Here is a 20,771-nt window from a genome sequence, read left to right as displayed (position 1 = left end):
CTGGGGATCGAACCTCAGGCCCGATACATGCCAAACAAGTGCTCTACCACTGAGCTAACTTCCTATCCCTTTTTAAAATTGGAATTTGAGACAGAGTCTGGGTAAGTTGCCCAAGCTGCCCTTGAACTTGAGATCCTCCTGCCTCAGCCTCCTGAGTAGCTGAATTACAGCCATGCACCACCACCTCTGGCTCCCAGCTTGCGGAGTTTTTACATATGTGTGCTCCGGGGATGTTTCTGCCACTCAGTTTAACAGGCTCCCCAGGATGATCAGCAGGATGGGCCCTGCCTGTGTCTGAGCATCACGTCAGCAAGTTGTGCGTGCACACGTCTATGCCTGGCTTCTTTCTCCTAGCATGGAGTCTTGGAGCCGCACCTGTGCCATGGGTACTGTAGTCCATCGGTTTTGATGGTGGGTCATATTCTGGTGCGTCAGTGTACCACAGGTGTCCCTCGCTTTCTCCTGACAGGCATTTGGGTGACTCCAGGTGGCCCCATTCTGAACAAAGCTGCTAGGGATATTGTTTTTTTTGGTGCACAGTTCCTGGAGGTGCTCCAATACCTGGTCAATAGGTGGAGTGGACGGAGCCAGCTCCTATTCCATCTCCCAGCTCCAAAATCCACGTAATACACTGATTGTCCTTGGCTAGAAGGCATATCAGATATAAAACTGATAAGAACAGATACCACACTTGATCTTAGCCAAAAGCCTGCAGAGCGACTGTTAGGGTTATTCTCCCATCTGCCTGTCCTGTGTGGAAATCCAGGGTGTGGGAGCGGCAGGCGGCTTTGTCCCCGGGGGGCAGACGGCTTTCAGACATGTTTCTCAAGGCTTCCTTTCTCTCCCTCTCTCTCTTCTTTATCTCTCTTTTTTCTTTTTTCTCTCTCTCTCTCTCTCTGTGTCTCTCTTTCCTTCTCTCTTTCTTTCTTTCCTTTCTTTCTTCTTTCTTTCCTTCTTTCTTTCTTTCTTTCTTCCTTTCTCTCTTTCTTTCTTTCTTTCTCTCTTTCTTCACTGGGGATTGAACCCAGAGCCTTCACACTGAGCTACATCCCCAGCCCCTTTTTAATTTTGAGTCAGGGTCTCTAAGTCACTAAGTTGCCCAAGCTGGGCTCAAACTTTCGATACTCCTGCCTCAGCTCCCAGGGTGCTGGGATCACAGGTGTGCATATCACATCCCGCTCCAAAGTCTTCCTAGAATGGGACTTACAGGGTCAAGCAACCAGCCAGCCACCGGCAGGGGCTAACCGGACAGCACATCTAACAGATCTCTTTTGTTTTGCTTGCTTGCTTGCTTGCTTTGCTTCTGATTCTGGAGCATCAACCCAGGACCTTCACATTGAGCTATACCTCTAGCCTTTTAAATTTTTGTTTGTTTGTTTGTTTATCTATTTTTAAATTTTGAGACAGTGTCTCCACCAAGTGGCTAAATTGCCCAGGTTGGGCTCAAATCCGAAATCCTCCTGGCCCAGCCTCCCAGGTGACAGGCGTTCGTGCTGGCTCTCCCCTGTCCCTGCTTCTCCTCCCCTTTCCCTAACCCCTGCTCCTGGGGATTATGTCGCCAAACAAATCATTCCCAGAGACTAAGCCAAGACAAACCCATTAGTCAAGAGCTGGGCTCTGTGCCCAAGGGCTCCTGAGCCATCACCTCCACCTGGAGAGCGGTGGGTAGATCAGCAGCAGCCCAGGGGGCTCGGCGGGATCATGGTGGGTTGGGCCACTCGGCTGCCCCAAGCAGTCAGCTGGCCTGTGTCCCAGGGCTAAGTGACAAAGAGGAGGCTTTGGAGCAGGGAACTGGCAGGACCGGGCTCAGGGTTGGGGACTCTGACCTGGACCGAGACCAGTTTAGAGAAGAGTCAGGGGCCAGAGCAGCAGGGTGGAGCTGTGCCCAGGACTTCCACATGGGAACATAACAGAGGACCACGGGGAAGAAGGCACGGGCAGAGGAACCAGAGGAGGAGTCTGGGCCCAGAGGGACACGCACATGCTGGCATCGCCTGCTCGAGTTTGCCACCCTGCTTGCAAGGGGACACCCGGAAGTCCCGCCACTGTTTCCACCCCAAGAAGAGACAGGAATCTGTAGACCAGGCCTCTCCAGACTTGCAAGCCACCACCTGGGGCCCAGGGGACACACGAGGGGAGAGGACACATGGCTGGGGTCTCATTTTTCACCTTCAAAAAATGTTTGCGGGCCGGGGATTTAGCTCAGTGGTGCCATGCCTGGCTCACAAGCACGAGGTCCTGAGTTCGATCCCCAGTACCAAAAAAGAAAGAAAGAAAGAAACGTTTGCTATGTCCCTGTAGCCACCACAGCCTGAGGAATCACAGCGGGAGCCAGGCCGGGCATGGTGGCGCTCCCTGTGACCCAGTACCCTGGTGGCCGAGGCAGGAGGATCGCTGCAAGTTTGAGGCCAGCCTGGGCTGCACAGTGAGGCCCTGTCTCAAACAATGACAACAACAAAACACCACCATGAGCCAAATACATGTTCCATGATCTGTATGCTGTGCCCGGGCACATCTTGGTATGTTTGGGCGAAGGCAGGTCCCGGCTATCCTGTGGTTAGGGGATCTGAGAAGTCACCAAACGGAGGATGAAAGCAGACATCAAAGGCCCAGCAGCATGGGCCCCATGGGCCATGGTGGGGACAGGCGAGCCGTGCCGAGGGAGGACTCAGGCTTTCTTCCCGACTCCCTTCACAGACATGGAGAGCTGCCTCTTCAGCAGAGTGCTTTGGAGAAGCTTCTGGGCCTAGGAGAGCAGCAAGCAGAGCCCCGGTCCCTCTCCTAGGACAAGCACTGGCCATGCCCTTCCACACTTAATCCCAACTCATTTTCATCACAGCCTTCTGGCCAGCTCAGGATACAGAAGAGGAAACAGAGCTCAGAAAGGCTAAAGGATAATCCCTGTACTTGGGAGGCTGAGGCAGGAGGGTTGCTTCAAGTTCGAAGCCAGCAGCTTACGTGGTGAGTTGGAGGCCAGCCTGAACTACATGGTAAGACCTTGACTCAAAAAACAGAAAGCAAAAAGGAAGCAAGAGAAAGGCTAAGGGGGAGTCCCAAGTGGTCCCCCGGAGACAAAGTGGTGAAGTGGTTGAAGACAGGTCCACCTGCCCCTTGAGGCCCTGCCCTCCGCCCATCCCATGCTGCCTCTGTTTCTGCCCATACTGAAGGGCCAGGGCTGGGGTCCAGACACAGCCCCCAGGGCTGCTGAGGGTCTGTGCCCATCAGGGCTGCAGCCAGGACACCAAAGGAAAGGAGGGGACAGAGCAGGCAGAGGGAGGAGGGTAGCAAACCACTGCCTGTTTTTGTACAGTTTGAAAGCTAAGAATGTGCTCTACATTCTTTTAAAGAAATATTTTTGGCTGACCTTGAATTCACTACCTAGCCCAGGCTGGCCTCAAACTACTGGTGATCCTCCTGCCTCAGCCTCCCAAGCGCTGGAATTACAGGCATATGCCACCACGCCCAGCTTGTTTTCTACATTTTTAAATGGGGGGGGGATCAAAAGAATAACATTTCAAGATACATTAAAAATGAAATGAAATTAAAATTCCCTTATCCCTGGGCAGAAATCCCAGCTCGGTCCTGAAAGCCACTGTTGCAGGGGAGCTGCTCGGCTGAGCTCAGGGACACTTTGTCCCTTGGGTCATCGCTCCCTGGGTGGGAGGCAGGAGCAGGGGGCACCCACCCTGGGGGGACCTCGGGGGCACTCACCATGCTCTGCACCAAGTCTGGATTGCTGCTGTCAGGGCAGGGAGGGCTCTGTATCCTCAGCACCATACGTAGCACCATCTTGTCCCCGAGAGGCACTGTGAGAAACACAGGGCGGCGTCTGTGCTTGTCCCTCCTCCCACTTCGCTGCTGGGTCCCAGTGTCCCAGCACCTCTCCACACACCCCTGTCTCTCTCTGAAGTCTACCTAGTTGGGAGGCTGAGGCAGGAGGATCACCAAACGTTCAAGCCAGCCTGGGCCACACAATGAGTTCAAGGCCAGTCTGAGCTACATAGCAAGGCCCTGTCTCAACCAAACAGACAGACAAAAACAAAGCCTGTCTGGGACAGGTGAAGAGAAGACAGACGCCTGCAAGGCAAGGTGGTAGTTATGTGGCACCCAACACCTCATCTCCCACCCTGGTCCCCACCCCCAGCAGCGCCACCTCTCCCTTCGGGGCCTGGAAGAGCAACTCAGAGGGCAGCAGTGGTGGCAGGGAGCTCTGGGACACCCTGGGCGATCTGCACGCGCTGCTGATGTACCATGGACAGAGTAGGGTCTCGGGATGGCCTCTGCCACCCATGGACCTACGGGAGTCACTGGGGCGGCAGACAGCTCTGTAGTCCACACAGCACTCTGAGATATTGATGCAGTAGTCATCGCAGAAGCAGGTTCCCCTGATGCAGCTGTGATTGAATCCCTGGCAGCAGAGGGGGTTCGGTTGGGAGCAACTGCCTAGGAAAAAAGATAGGTTCAGCCAGGCCTGGTGGTGCACACCTAACCCCAGTAGTGTGGGAGGCTAAGGCAGGAGGATTGTAAGTTCAAGCCCAGTCAGGACAACTTTGCAAGAGCCTGTCTCAAAATTAAAAAAAAAATTATAAAAAAGGGATTGGGGATGTAACTCAGTGCAAAAGTCCTGGGTTCAATCCCTAGTACAGGAGAGTCAGACAGACAGAAAGAGAGAGAGAGTGAGAGAAAGAATCGACTCAGGAGAATTGATTCAACAAATAGTGCTGGGACAACTAGGTATCTGCATGCAAAACAATGAATCTAGACTCAAACCTCACACCATATGCAAGAGGTGATCCAAATATAAGGAGAATGTTTAAAAAAATTTGAACAGATATGCCATGAATCCCCTCAAAATCCTCCCCCTCACCTCATACACACTCATCCCATGTTCTCACCACTTTCCGAAGCAGTTCTGGGAGTCCTCTTTCCTGAGTGTCTTTCTGAGGTGTGATCAAAACTACAGAGACTGCTGCTGTCCAGTGCCATCCCACGGAAAGGCAGGCTGGGAGAAACATGACCCTGTGTCCTCATCCACTTCATTCACAAGATCAGGCACCATGGAACTCCTAGCTCTTCCCTAAAGTCACGATGACCATGAAAGGGAAACTTTTTTTTTTTGGTTCCAGGGATCGAACTCAGAACCTTGCGCTTTTGAGGCAAGTGGCGGCACCACTGAGCTAAATCCCCGGCCCCAAAGGGAAACATTTTGAATGGATTCAGGATATCGATGCAGCCAGGACAGCTCAACTAAAAAACCTCAGGAAAGAGGACTCCAGAACTGCTGCAGAAAGTGGCAAGAATATGGGATGAGTGAGTTCAAAAAGAAGGGTAGGTTTGAGAGGGATTAACAGCAATGTGTCTTCTACTGTAATTACATTTTAAAAAATTTTAAATATTTGCTGTATTTTTTCATCACACCTCATACAAAACTTAACTCAAAGGGGGTCACAGATCCAAGTGGAAGAGCTGAAACTATTAAGCTCCTAGGAGGAGTTTGCATAAGAGTAAGCGCTCTTCTCGGCCCCATCTGCCAAAGCTCTGCCAACTCCGCTCCCCAGAGCTTCCACAGTCGCTGATTCTCTGGTCATTTCCATCCACTACAGGAAGAGGGTGCCTCAGGAAAGTGAGGAACCGGCCGGCAGGAACTGTGGCCTGGTGACTCTGGGGGCCTTGGGTGTTCTCACCCACGATGCCCACTGCTGTCCTGCTCTCCTCTACCCCGGCTTCGCAGCAACCTCCTGTTGGGCTGCCACCTGCCCAGGGCTATGTTTAAGGATAAACTGTGGGCTTTGCAGCACTGGCAGCATCGACAGGTGCAGTCCCCAGAGTATGGCCAACACCACAGTGGTTTGTGGAAACAGCAGCCAGCAGGTGTCCAGGGACAAGGACACAACTAGGCTGGGGTGGTGGCCGCAAAATGTGGCATGGTCTCTACCCTCATTCAGCTCAGCGGCCTCTTATGGATGATGTGGCCTCCTCCTCGAATTCTCTCTCTTCCCAAGGGCTGGGTTCAGCATCAAGTTGTCACCAAGACCAAGGATTAAGCAGGGAGGGTGAGCCAGGGACCATCCCAAGGGTGATTCAGGAGTCAGGGGTCAACTCTGGGGACATTTCTCTTAATAGGAAGGGCTGAGCCCAGCTGGAAGGGGATCAGAGAGAACCAAATAGATCCACATCCATTGTCTTTAATAACAGTAACTTATTAACTTGATCTTTTTGAAATTTTTCTGGACATACATGTATGTATTGGGTCACTGCATCAAATGTGTTTATTAATGTGGACTGGGGCTGGAAAAAACGGAAAGCAGCCGATCTAGAGAGATGCTCTGGTTTCCAGATGAGGGAAGAGCGTTTGCCCAAGGTCATGCTGGAAGTGGCGCCAGAGGGGACTTGTCCCTGCTGTTCACACCTCTCCTGGCTCTGGCTCACAGGCCTCTGGGGCAGCCGGCACCACCTGCTCCTCTCCAAGAATCCCAAGTTCAAGCCCAGCCTGGGCAACTTAGCAACTTAGTGGGGCCCTGTCTACAAAAAAAAAAATACCAAAGGGCCGGGGATGGAGCTCATTGCCAAGGGCCCTGGGTTCAGTCTTCAGTACTGCAAAAAATTAAAATAAAAACTAAACAGCAGACATTGATCTAGCCCTTCCATGCAAACCAAATAGTTAAATAGTTGGCAAGGGCAAATTCTTGATAGAAAAATTCCAGCTAATAAATGCAGAAAGACTGGTAAAATTAAAAAACCACCAGTTGGCAGCCCCTGCTTTTAGAAAGGGGCTCTAAGCAGTCCTCAGCAGTAGCAGCTAAAACCTGGAAGGAAGGCGGATGGGAAGCTCCCGGCTGAGCAAGTTTGACACCAATACTCGGACAGCAGCTCTTGTGCTTCTCCTCCCAGACACAACAGGAAGCGCGCAGCCCTGGCACCCACAGAAACGCTGCTTCTGCTCTGCCTCTGACAGACAAACAGCAGGAAATACAGGGGCCTGGAGCCGTCACCAGAGGCCAACCAGCCAAACCCAGAATGGAGGAGATGTTACGGGACAGATTGCCTGGTTTTCTCAGCAAATAAATGGCAAGAGGAAAATGGGGCTCATGTGTCTACAATTTTTTTCTAGTACTGGGGTCAAAGCCAGGGCCTCAAGCCTGGAGTTGTGGCTCATGCCTGTAATCCCAGCACTTGGGAGGCTGAGGCAGGAGGATCTTGAGTTTGAGGCTAGTCTGGGCTATATAGTGAGTTTAAGGCCAGCCTGAACTACACAGCCAGGCCTTGTCTCAAAAGAAAAACAAAAAAGTAAGAAAGAAAGCAAGTTAGCAGGGCCACCCACATGCTGGGCAAACACCGTACCACTGAGCGGCAGTCCTTTTATTCTGAGATAGCGTCTCACTAAATTGCCCAGGCTGGGCTTGAACTTTCAATCTTCCTGCCTCAGTCTCCCAAATAGCTGGGATTACACATGTGCTGCCAGGCCCAGCTTCTGGTAAGTGGTTTAGACACTTAATTAAACGTGTGTGTGGCCCCCGTTTGGTTCAGATTCAGGTAAGCTAACTGTACAGAGGCATTTTTGACAAGTGAAGAATCAAATCATGGACACTGACATAGTAAATCATGGTATTTTAATTACATTATCTCTGGCAAGGTAAGGGAATATGGGAGAGAAGAGCTTGAACAAATTCTCAATAATTTTGATGTTGGCCAACATTGGATCCATTATACTATCCTGGGAGCCCAAAGGTTTCCATAATAAATAGTCTTAAAATAAATTAGCCAGATATAGTGCTGCAAATCTGTAATGCCAGCACTCTGGGAGGCTGAGGCAGAGGAATGCAAGTTCAAGGCCAGCGTGGGCTCCACTGTGAGCTCAAGGCCAGCCTGGAATGGAAGGAAGGAAGGAAGGAAGGAAGGAAGGAAGGAAGGAAGGAAGGAAGATGCATGACATTGGATGCAGTGTCCAGGAGGGGGGTGGGCTCCAGGACTTCTCCGAGAGCCCAGGCAGCTCGTGATGCGGGTGCTCAGGGCGGGTCTCAGGCCAGGACACGGCGCCCATACCTAAGTGCTCAACTGGAAGGAGACCAAACCTCAGAAGGGTTTGCAGGATTCGCAGGAGGAGCCGAGCTTACGGCAGCCTCCAGGTCCCCAGGCAGGCCCGGGCTCGGGGCAGGGCTGGAATGCAAGTTACAGAAACAGCCCGGAGCCCCAGGAGCCCGAGATGGACGAGGTCCCGTGACAGCTTCCCCGCTGGCAGGGACGGGGGAGCAGCCATCTCACCTCCTGCTCCTACAGGGGAGACTGAGAAGCGACTCCCTTGCCACGGCCACATACAGAAGGGGTAGGCGGCCGGCGGGCGACCAGCTGTGCATTCAAGGCCTTCAGGTCTTCCACGAACCTCAGCGGGGCAGGAACAGCCAGGTGTGGGAGAGCACACCTATAATTCCAGTGCTCAGGAGGCTGAGGCAGCAGCCTCGCTGCAAATTCAAGGCCTACCTGGGCTACAAAGTAAATCCAAGCCCATCCAAGCCCATCCTGAACTATATATATAGCGAGACACCACCACCCCCCCCCCACCACCCCCCGCACTCACACGCGCCCAAGGGCCAGTAAATACAACTTCACTGAGTTTCCCACTGCATTTCCAGGAAACTTCAGCAAACCTGGTGGATCGGTGAGTCTGCTGATAACCTAGACCCTGGCTCGTGACCTCCCCTTCCCTCCTGCCCCTGTCACACGCCTTTTCACCCCAGAACCTCCCCATCTGGACACGCTGTCCCATCCAGACGGTCCCAAGCTGTGCCTGAGATACAGACCGGAAGTGGACGCAGAGAGCCCCGTCCCACACAGCTTCAGCGCTCAGTCAAGGTCTGGGGCCGGAATTAACTCGCACCAGATGAAACAGGGTGACGAATGAGCAGAAGCGACCACAGGCTGGGGGCCCCATAACCTCCACTTCAGGTGCCACATAGCCTCACCTATGTTCAACTGGGAGACCACAGGGCTCAGCCACAGCAGGAGGAGAAGGGCCGCCCACATTGCTGCAGCTCCAGCAGACAGCGAGCAGGGACCAGGCCCTGCCTTTATCACCGCCAGCCAGGGGAGGAGCCGCTGACACCAGATGACACCAGTAGAGGGCGGGGTGCGGCGCCTGGCATGACACAGGTGTCCCAGCTGCTCAGAACAGCTCACCCACAGGTGTCACCCCGAGGTCCCCAGCAGCTCTGCCATCTGGTTACCCACCCCCAGCTCCGGATGGAACTCAGGTGATGACCCAGCCCTCCTGCCTCCCTCCCCAGCCCTCTTTCAACCAAAGGGCAGGGGACACCAGGAGAGGCCCCCACAGTAAAACTGTCCCATCCGCCACAATAGTTGGCATCCCTGTGCCCCTCCCAGTGGGGCTAAGCCGTCTACACCACAGCAGGAGTGCCGGCAGGACAGGAGGAGGCTTGGACACAAGGCTTGAGGGTTCAGGGGTACAGATTTCCGTCCTCATCTTCTGTAAGAAAATGTGGGTGCCTGGGAATTGCCTGGCTACCGTACTGCACTGTGGGGCCCTTGGCCCTGCCTGGTTCCTGCTCAATCCCTGCAGGGTCTGCTCCAAAGAGTCAATCAGTCAGTATCCAAGACAGACTCAGCAACCGTCCCTCACGACACCGTCACCTTCCAGGACAGAGGCTGGAAAAATTAAATCCTGCTTTCCCATCCTCTCTTTAACCAGGGATACAGTCCTGACCAGTAAACATAGATGGAAATATGCTGGAGAAGTTCTAGAGTTTTGCTCTCATATAAAGAAAATAGGCAGAGGGCCGGGGATTTAGCTCAGTGGTTTCGCCACCTGTTGCACAAGCACAAGGACCTGAGTTTGATCCCTGGTACAAAAAAAAGAAAAGAAAAGAAAATAGGCAAAAAAAGAGAACTCACTGGCACACATCCTCCCCCCCTTTGCCTTCTTCCTGTCTTTGACATAATGGGATGTCCAGGGTTGTGCAGCCATCCTGCAGTCACGAGGCAACAACCACAAGCAGAAGGATGAAACAAAAGGCCACATTTTGAGACTGTCACAGTTGAAGGATGGGGAACCCAGGTCCTCAAGAAGTCACTGAGCAACTGAAACACACTCATCCATTGAATTGCCTACCTTGGGGCTCCTGACAGATGAGAAAAGGAAACCTCAGTTTTTCTCCATCCTAGGGGTTTCCTGTGACTTGCAGCAGAAAGCATTGCCATCTAGTGGTCATCTTTGAAAGTGCTCAGGCCCAGGTGGAAAACCCCCTTTTGGGAGGCTTTGTAGTTCAGGCTGGCCTTGAACTCACTATGTAGCCCAGTCTGGCCTCAAATTCCTGGGGAAGCTCCAGCCTCAGCCTCCCAAGTGCTGGGGTTACAGGCGTGTGCCTCCATGCCTGCCTTGGAGATTGTTTTTTTCACTCAGCATTAATTCCCTGGAGATTCACCCCGGCTGTCGCATGTACACTCTTGATAGCTTATTCCTCTTCGTTCTGAGTGTATTGGGATGGGAGCCGCTGGCTTACCATCCAGCTGTGAAGAACATCTGGGTCATTTGCAGATTTTTACTGTTGCCGCTGAAGCTGCTGCTGAAGACCATGCAAGGACAGGTTTTTGTGTAAATAGGTATTTTTATTTCTCTGGAATAAATGCACAAGTATGAAGTTTCTAGATTGTACAGTGATTTCATGGTTAGTCTTATTTAAACTCTTCCAGAATGGCCGTATCATTTTACATTTCCCCCAGCAATGGTTGTTTGATACACGTTCTCTGCATCCTCACCAACACTTAGCCTGGTGACTATTTTTCATTCTGGAGAGTCCGATGTGGTCCCTTGCCAGCTGAGGACACTGCTATCCCATCATGTCCTCATTGGTTGTTCACTGTTGTTACTGCTCCATCAAGTCCTTTCTGTGCTGTGGACACGAGGCTTTTGTTGGGTGTGTGGTCTGCAAACATTTTCTCCCAGTTTGAGTTCATCTTTTCATCCTTTGAGCAGGGTATTTTGCAGAACAAGGGTTTCTATTTCAATGAAGTACAACTGATCCATCTCTCCTTTTGTGGACAAAGCCTCTGGTGTCAAGTCTAAGAAGTCTTTAGCCACGGACCCTGAAATTTTATCCTGTGTTCATTCTAACAGTTTTATGTTTCTCTATTTTACTTTTAAGTCTGTGATCCATTTTGAATTCATGTTTTTATAGGTGTGAGGCTTATGTCAAGATTAACTTTGTCTCTGGATGCTCAATTGCTCCAGAATCATTTGCTGAAAGGCTATCTTCTCTCCATGGGATTGTTTTTGCATCTTTATCAAAAATTGGGTCTGATGGGCTGGGGATTTAGCTCAGTGGTTCCACTGTCTGCCTTGCAAATGCAAGGTCCTGGGTTCAATCCCTGGTACCAAAAAAAAAATTGGGTCTGAGGGCTGGGGATTTAGCTCAGTGGCACTGTGCCTGCCTTGCAAGCACAAGGTCCTGAGTTCAATCCCAGGTTCCTCAAGAAAAAAAAATCGGGTCTGCATAGAAGGGTGTGTCCACTTACGGCTCTCTGCTTTACCCCAGTGACCTGTGTCCATCCCTGCACCAGCACAAAACAGTCTGTGATCACGGGAGCACACAGCAAGTCCTGCTGCAGGGCAGACTGATTCTGCCTACTTTGTTCCTCTTTTTCAAAATTCTTTTAGTTTTTCTAATTCCTTACCTTTGTGTATAAGTTCTAAAATAATCTTGTCCATGGATATGAAAAATTTTACTGGAATTTTGACAGAAATTGTGTTAAACCTATAGATCAACTTGAAGAGAACTGAAATCTTTTGTTTATTTTTGATTTTTGTTTTTTGAGACAGGGTCTCATTAGGTAGCCTCAAACTCACAGCCCTCCTGTCTCAGCCTCCAGGAACCAACATCTCTACTCTGTTGTCTTCCAATCCACAAGAATGATACGCTGCTCCATTATTTAGATCTTCTTTGGTTTCTTCCACCAGCAACACATAGTCTTTATTTATTTGTACACAAATCTTATTTGCTTTGTTTGATTTACATTTATTTTCTAGTGATTATAAATAGTATTGTATTTTATTTTGGTGTCTGTGTGTCCATTGCTAATATATAAAAATGCAGTTCATTTTTGTGTGTTTATCTGATATCTTGCAACCTTACCTCCATTATCGGTTCTAGAAGTTTGCTGTTGTTTTTTAAGTAATTCCTTGGGATTTTCTACATAATCAGGTCATCTGCACGTAATCTATTTTTTTGAAAAGTTTGGTCATGAAGAGGAAGGGAGAGACTATGGATTCTGTTACTGGAGAACACTTGAGCCTCCATCTGTTTTTGATGTTGTGTCAATTATACCTGTATTGCACATAGAAGGACAGAGGCAGGACTGACAGCCACAATTCTACTCAGGAGAAGTCCATTCCCTGCACAGGAGCTAGATGGAATCTCTTCAGAATTGCCATCTGGTCTACTTAAAGGCTGTTCAGAGCCCAGTGTAATGACACATATTGGTAATCTAAGCACTCTGGGAGGCTGAGGCAGGAGGGTGGCAAGTTTGAGCCCTGCCTGGGCAACTTAGTGACTTGGTGAGACCCTGACTCATCCTGTAAAAATAACAAAAGGTTGGGGGTTTTGCTCATTATGAAGGAAGGCCCTGGGTTCACTTTCCAGAATGTGTATGTGGGGAGTGTCCAAATACTCCCTTATACTCTGGCACGACCCCAAAGAGAGACGGGCACCTCCACTGAGCCCACCCACAGGGTGAGCTGCAGGTTCACAACTCACACAGGACACATCCATGAGAGGCAGGCAGAAGCACAGGCTCCAAGGGGAGGGAGATGCAAAGTTACGGCCTGGACTTGGGGTTTCTGTGTGTGATCTTAGGTGTCCTCAAGACAGGCCCAGGTTGTGCATTTCCGGTACCTGCCAGGCTCCCTGTCTTAGTGACTAGGTAGATGCACCCCGTGTGCCTGTGTCGTATCGGAAGTTTAGGGATCTGCTGCCCACTTTTTCCTTGAGGAAGGAGGCCTGTAAGATTTGTGCATCTATAGCATGGACGAAGCACAGCCCAATTTACAGGCTACTTGTATCTTTAAGACACTTAGGGATTTTTTTAGAGTGAGTCTTCTGGAAATAGGTATTATAACCTTGATTACTTTGATTGTATCTTGAAGCTGGACTTCTTTGTAAAAATACAATTTTAAAATTCAATTTTCCAGCCAGGCATGATAACTCATGCCTTTAATCCCGGCATTTGGGAGGCTGAGCCAGGAGGGTCGCCTTGAGTTCGAGGCCAGGTCAGGCCAGGCTATAGAGCAAGATTTTGTCTCAAAAAATTTTTTTTTCATAAAATAAAATTGCAATTATCTAGCTGCGTGTGCTGGCACATGCCTGTAATCCCAGAACTTTAGGAGGCTGAGGAAGAAGATTGCAAGTTCAGGCTCAGCCCGGGCGATTTAAGGAGGTACTCAGTGCAAAGGCAGATGCCTTGGGTTCAATCCCCAGCACTGCAAAACAATAAAAATAAAATAACGCCTTTCCTTGGCTCCTTTGAACCTGCCTCTGTTGCTCCCAGCCCACCTCGGCCTAAACAAAAGCCAGGTTGTGCCCAGCTCGTCGCTGCACAGGATCTGGATGGGGTCTTTTCCAGGTCGCCCTCTGGCCTCTCAGCTCGTTCACATCTCCGTGCTCCCCGCAGACCACAAAACACCCTCAGCCCTGTCCTGGGGAAGGAGTCCCAACCCGCCTCCTTTGCTCCCTGCGCGGGCCGGCGCCCTCTGCTGGCCGCGGTGGGAAGCGTCCGTGTGCATCTTGGGGGTGACAGCGGACGTAGGGGACAGGGATGTGACACCGATGGGCGTGGGCTGCAGACCCTAGAGCTCAGGGTCTCCTCCTCCTGTCCTGGGAGCCCTCGCTCCGTCCCATTCTTGTCCCCCTCAGTGACTCCCTGGGCGCCAACCTGACTTCCCTATCCACTCCCACCCTGGATTCTGCGACATCGCCTCCTGGCTCTCTTCCCACTTTCCCTTCCTTTGCTGGAGCTCTTTCCTTCCTCTTTGTTTTCATCTGGGCAATTTTTAGCCCTGTAAAATTTAGCTCAAGTGTTTCTTAGAGAAGTATTTTTTGTTGTTTTGGTTTGTCTTGGTTTGGTTTTTTGAGACAGAGTCTCGCTATGTAGTCCAGATAGGCCTTGAACTTTTGTGATCTTCTTGCCTTGGCTTCCAGAATGCTGGGATAACAGGCGTGTGCCACCAGGCCCAGTGGAAAGTATTTCCTGAGCCCAGGGTGCACCGAATAGCCATGCTGCTTTTCTCACGCCTATCCTTTCCCAGATTATAGGAAAATTTCCAGCCATTTAAAATTCTCCTTGGAACAAGGCAGAATATGAGTGGCTAAAAATGCTGAGGTAAGCTTGCTCACATCTGTGGACCGTGCCATCTGTTTTCTTTAACAATACATTGCAGGCTGGGGACTTAGCTCAAGGGCAGCGCATCTGCCTTGCAAGCACAAGGTCCTGAGTTCAATCCCTGGTACCAAAAATAATTAATTAATTAATTAAAATATATTGCAAGAAAAAGAAAGAGCTGGTCACAATGCATGGAACTTATTACGTGTTTTACATAAACAGTAGAGAGTTGGAGAAATCTGACTAGATATAAACTGCCATTAAAGAATTACTGTTATTTTAGCTGGGTGTGGTGGCACATGCCATCCTACCTCCTTGAGAAGCTGAGGCAGGAGGATTTCAAGTTCATGGTCAGTCTGGGCAAACTGGGGAGACCCTGTCTCAAAATAAAAATGGCTGGGCAAGACAAGCTGCCACAAGCCTGTAATCCTAGCACTGAGGGAGGCTGAGGCAAGGGGATCAGAGGTTCAAGTCCTGCCTGGGTAACTTAGAAAGACCTTGTCTCACAGTAATAGATGAGGAGGGCTGGGGATGTAGCTCAGTGGGAGAGTGCTTGTCTAGCGTGTGCCAGTCCCAAGTCCAATCTGGAGTATAAAAAAAAATTACTGATATCTGTTTAGATATGATACTGGTAGTCATTTTTAAGAGTCCTTATCTTTTAGAGATACATGCTGGAGCTCTGTACAGGAGAAATAAGATGTCTGAGCTTTGCTTCAGAATGATCTTGGTAGGGTAGGGGTGGAGGGAGAGAGGAGACAGGATTGGCTGGAGAAGACGCCTGCTGAAGCTGGAAAATGGGCAAGGAGGCTCCGTGCACACTCAGGATCTCTACTGGAAATCTTTGCAGTCTTCCATTTTAAAAAATAAACTGTTCCCATCTGTGCATCTCCCGGTCAGCCACAGGGTCCTCACTGCAGGGTCCAGGCACAATGGTTGACCTGGCATTCAGGCCCTTTGTGGTCTGATTCACCCCCTAACCCTCACACACTATCCAGAGAACCCCTTGCCAACGTGACCCATGTTGTCTGAACCCCACTGTCAGCCCCGCCAGCCTCCTGTCCTGGGTCGCAGGGGGCCGCCCTCCCCTCCGGCCCCGGGAGTCCGCTCCCTCCTCTGCCCTTCCAGAGCCACGCCCTCCCTTCGTCCTGCCAGCCTCAGTGGGGATGTGGGCTTTGCAGCCAGTCTGTGAGGACGCGCAGGTGCCAGCACTGCTGGTTGTTACCTCAGACAAGCTACTTAGACTCTCTGTGCCCTTGTTAGTTCTGTTTTTTTCATTCATGAAGTTTATTGGTACATTTTAGGTGTACATTATGATCACATTCATCACAGGGAATTTGTACCTGTACAGGATGTATCTCGGTTCTTGTTTTTTCCCATTTCCCTTTTCTCCCTTCAATCCCTTCACCTCTCCCTATTTATAAAAACTTTGTTTCCATTTTTTCCTTCATTTTTTCTTTCCCTTCTTTCCTTTCCCCTGCCTAGTTCCCCTTCCCCTTTGAACATTTTCTTCCTATTTCACAATATCTATTATGCATTTTAGTCCTCATTTACACTTTCTCACACCAGAGAAACAATTTGTTATTTACACGTGTTTCCTATTTATTTCACCTAAGATTGTTGTCTCAAGGTGCGTCCATTTAGCTATAAATGATGCTAGTTTATCTTTCCTTAAGGCTGAGTAGTACTCCATTATATACATATATATATATATATTTTTTTTTTTTTTTTTTTTTAAACCCACATCTTCTTTATCCAATCACCAGTTAATGGGCATTTGGGCTGTTTCCAGGTTTAGCTATTACAAACTGTGCCGCTATCAACATAGGTGCACATATATCGCTGTGGTATGATGCTTTTAATTCTTTTGGGCAGATACCCAGAAGGGAGAATAGGATTAGAGGTCCCATTTGGCTCTTGTTAGTTCTATGGAATGGAAATGATAACCGCATCCACTTCACAGAGCAGCTGGATTAAATGAGTCATCCGGAGAAAGGGTTAGGGCAGTGCCTGGCACGGAGTAAACACTCCACATCTCATACTGTCATTCACACAGTTCAGTCTGCAATGAAGTCGTAAATTCCTAAAGGGTGGCACCCACAACCAATCACTCAGTTACATACATGGGAGATGAAAAGAGCCACACACCACGGATTGATTGGCTTAAATCAGCCAGTAAAGTCAACACTGGGCTGTTTAACTTGTGCACTTCTCAGTGACAGCCTTTTGTTCTGCCTGTCGCTGACACGGCTCAGAGTTCTTTGTTTGCCAGCAACAGAAACTGACTCTAGCTGATTCAGGCAGAGAAAACAAATAAAAGGTTTGCACAGAAGTCTAAATTAGAACTAGGCTTAGAACAGGACAGGAAGCTGGTGGCCCAGGGCCCAAAAGGTAGGAGTGACAGTGTCATCACTATGCTAGAATGAATGAGGGCCACCCAGCTTTTTGGCAGTTGCATATTTGTTCAAGCTAAAAGCCAGAGAGAGAGTTCTGGAAATCCATCTCTTGATCCATGTGCCTGCCCCCTGATAGGAGGGTCTCAAAAAAACCAAAACCTGTTACTGCCCAGCTTTTGTAGGGAAAGATGTTAACCACCAAGTGAAGCTTTACTCTCCCTCTTCTCGGGGACTCTGATTGCATGGGCACCTTGGGGGAAGGTCCCAGGCCAGGCACCTATGAACTCAGCCTCCATTTTTTCTTTTTTTTTTTTGGTACTGGGGATTGAACTCCAGACCTTGTGCTTGTGAGGCAGGTGGCGGCACCACTGAGCTAAAACTTCGGCCCTCGGCCTCCATTTTAAGACGTGGGTCTGAAGAGGGCTGTGGTGGGCTCTAAGGAAGGAGTGGTTTCTGCTCACAGGTACTTGTGACATCAAAGATGTCACTGGATCCATTCTCACTGAGTCGATGCTGTAGGAGGGAGCACTACTTCTCTGGGAGTATTGTGTGCAAACAGGATGTCCAAACTCTCCTGTGGGAGGTGGAACTTTACCCTTTTCCCCGGGGGTGGACTGGAATTAATGATTCACTTTTTTTTTAAAAAGCACAAAAATGTGCTACAGTAATGTAAGATTAGGGAAAACTGAACTTGAGAGATGGGTACCTGAGAACTCTTAGACTGTCTTTGTAAACTTACTGCAGACCTAACTTATTCTAAAATAAGAAGTTTCCACAGAAAAAAGTACACATAGCCCATAATTACAACTGTGTAAAAATATGGTTGGAAAGAAAAAATATATAAAAGAAGGAAAAGAAATACGTAGACATGAGCATGGTTCTGTTTGAATGATGGGATTATGGAGTGATTATTTTCCCCTTTTTATCTGCTTACTGAAATATCTGTAAATTAGTTAGTTGTTTTTATAATTTAAAGAGTTAATTTTGGAGTCTTGAGGGAAAAAATTCATCCCTTGAAATGCAGAAGGGATACACGGAAGTATATTTTTATTTGGCATGGAACACTTCTTGTGTGACCTTGTTATTTATTTTTTTAATTAAAAAAAATTTTTTTTTGTACCGGGGATCAAAGTTGGGACCTTGTGCTTGCAAGGCAGGCGGCAGAACCACTAAGCTAAATCCCCGGCCCTGGTTTTGTTTTCTGGTTTCTCACTATGTAGTTCAGGCTCCCTTAAACTGTGTAGCCCAGGCTGGCCTTGAACTCACAGTGATCTTCCTGCCTTGGCCTCCGGAGTACAGGAATTATGGCACAACCATTACTTTCCTCTCAACACCAGGCTTCGACTTTGTAGAGATTTTACCACTTTCTTCACTAATGTCCTTTCCCATTTCCAGGTTCCATCCAGGATACAACATTACACATTTATCATCTCATCTCCCTCCTCATCTTGGCCTGTGATGAAAGCAAGTCTTTCCTTGTTTTTCATGACGTTAACAGTTTTGAGAAGTCCCGGCCAAGTATTTTATAAAAAGTTCATTCTGCAAATTGGGTTTGTCTTATGCTTTTCTCCTTAGCCTGGGCTTATGAGTTTTCTACGGCTGGGCAGAATTCTGTGAGAAAGACTGAGCTCTTCTTCTCTTTATTAAATCATTTATTTATATCAGTATGGACTCGTGGGTTCTTGACATATTTTCCCTCCCTTTCCTCACACACCACTGTGTTATAAGATTTGCCAATGTCGTCTATCTCCTTTCGCCCTTGGTGTCATTTGTCTTGTTTCCCAGCAGAATGCCCAACTTAGAATTTAAGTCCAAGTATCAAGTATGCAAAAGAGGAGCTAGTGCTTAAGTACAAAGGGAGACACAATTCTTTTGCAAATACTTAAACAAATACTCAAACACAATCCTGGGTCAGAGTGGAGCCACCTCTCCCATAGATCTGCAGTGATCATGTTTCCCAAGACCCCAGGAATGGATACACAGGACAGGCGGGACAGGTCTGATGGTGTAATCACAATGAGGCTTTATCTATGTAAATCCTTCCCAGGGCCCCCACAGACGTGATTTGGCCAAGGTAAGGCTGCAATTGGAGTTTCTCGAATGTCATTGGTCCGTGACAGTTAAATATTCCCCAAGATTCTTTTGGTTCTCTTGTAACCATCATTTTAATGGTTGTATCTAGTTTTGAACTGTTTTCCATTATTAAGTGCTGACTCATGCTGCTGTGGTAAACATCTCTTTTTTTTTTTCTATTCTTTTTTTGGTACTGGGGATCAAACTCAGGACTTGCGCCTACAAGGCAGGCAGCGTCACCACTGAGCTAAATCCCTGGCCCTAAGGTAAACATCTCTTGAAACAATCTCCTGTAATTCTTTCTGGTCACAGCCCTGGCCTGGTATTCAGAACACGGAAACAGAAATGGGTGTTTCTGTGGGATGGGTGGGTGGGTAGCCACATGGATGGGTAGATGGATGAGTGGATGGGTGGATGGGGGGGGATGGGGGGGGTGGATGGATGGATAGATGGATGGATGAGTGGGTGGACAGATGGATGGGTGTATGGGTGTATGGGTGGATGGATGGATAGATGGATGAGTGGGTGGATGGGTGGGTGGATGGATGGATGGGTGGATGGGTGGATGAGAGGATGGGTGGGTAGATGGGAGGGTGGATGGATGAGTCAGTGGGTGAGTGATGAATGGATGGGTGGATGGATGGTTGGATGGGTGGGTGGGTGGATGGATGGATGGGTGGATGGGTGGATGAGTGGATGGGTGGAAGAGTGGATGGGTGGATGGATGGATGGGTGGATGGATGGATGGATGGATGCTGGGCTGGCACTGTAACCAGTGGTATTTTTTTTCCTATTGAACAATCTTTTTACTCATGGCCTATGAAGATCTAAAAATCTAAGCTGAATGTTGAGAACTTGCTGAAAATCAAGCTTTGGCTTCCTGTGAACCACACCTAGTTGGCAACAATAAACAAAGGATCTCAGCACAAAGTAAAAATTCTATACTGTAGCTGTTTTCCTGTCTCTGCTTGGACAACACTGAACACTTGATCAGCTCCATGCTTTATCATTCTCTTCACAGTTTAAATTGCAGACACAAAGATCTAAATCCCGAGGGCACTCTCAGGCATGTAAACACCAACCTACCTCTTGGTGCAGCTCAGGGCTGGCAGATCAGTCATGAGGCAAGTGCAGGCCCTCAGATCAGACTTGCCCTGCTAACAACAGCCTGGCTGGACACAGCAGAGGGGAGAGGGGATGGAAACCAGGACACGCTCACAGATTTGGGAAAGTAACCACATGGAGATTGGGTGGCAAGACAAGAACTGAGAGAACTGAGAGCGAAAGTACTTAAGAGGGAGGTCAGAAAGATCCTGTCCCCTCTACACAATATATTTCTGACCATTCTTGTTCCCCTTGCCAGGCAGGGAGGGGACATGGGAAGAACAGAATGTTTCCTGAGAGGCTCTCCCGAGTCTCCAGGGAGAGGCACCTATTCATACAGAATGGTGATCAACAACTGCAGGCCACATTACAGGCCAGAGCATTCAATCAGATCAGAGGTCCTAGCGTCAGTCAGCTTCTTAGTCATCTCAAATTTGTGTAAATGTTCTATTCAGCACCCCCCCATACACACTTTTGTTTTTTGACAGGGTCTTGCTACGTAGCTCAGGCTGGCCTTGAACTCAAACCGTTCCTCCTGCCTCAGGCTCCTGAGTCCTGAGATAAGAGGCATGCACCCCCCACACCCAATTGTCTATTGAGGCTGTCCTGGAGGGAAGCAGTCAGGCCTACTCAAGCTGGTGGAGACACAGTAGAGGGAAGTTACTATGAGAGCCCTGTGACTCTGGGGAGGGTGTCAGCTGGGAAGAGGTGCCTGCTTATCTCCCGAGAGGCTGCTCCCCCAGCCACCTAAACCCTAAGAAGCTTCCTGCCACCTAGGGTCTATTGCGCCCACCCGCTCTCCCTTGCTGGCCCCAG

At 49.2% G+C, this 20,771-nt stretch overlaps 1 protein-coding gene and 1 non-coding gene across 2 annotated transcripts; both read right to left on the bottom strand.

Moving 5' to 3' along the window:
* Positions 1-527: 527 nt before the first annotated feature.
* LOC147825375 (U2 spliceosomal RNA) lies at positions 528-722 on the bottom strand. Its single transcript, XR_015441210.1, has one exon. It is a non-coding gene; the product is annotated as a U2 spliceosomal RNA (small nuclear RNA).
* A 1,757-nt stretch (positions 723-2,479) lies between these two features.
* LOC147825374 (uncharacterized) lies at positions 2,480-9,077 on the bottom strand. Its single transcript, XM_087186634.1, has 4 exons — positions 8,961-9,077; positions 4,300-4,443; positions 3,712-3,806; positions 2,480-2,746 (listed from the first exon to the last, which is right to left on the bottom strand). The coding sequence occupies exons 1-4, from the start codon at positions 9,019-9,021 to the stop codon at positions 2,669-2,671; spliced, it is 378 nt and encodes a 125-aa protein (XP_087042760.1). The 5' UTR covers positions 9,022-9,077; the 3' UTR covers positions 2,480-2,668.
* Positions 9,078-20,771: the final 11,694 nt, after the last annotated feature.

Source organism: Heterocephalus glaber, unplaced genomic scaffold (genome assembly GCF_053883595.1).
Source record: "Heterocephalus glaber isolate CG9 unplaced genomic scaffold, H.glaber_assembly_v1.0 deba00001504, whole genome shotgun sequence".
Taxonomy (NCBI): domain Eukaryota; kingdom Metazoa; phylum Chordata; class Mammalia; order Rodentia; family Bathyergidae; genus Heterocephalus; species Heterocephalus glaber.
This window is presented reverse-complemented; position numbering and strand designations above follow the sequence as displayed.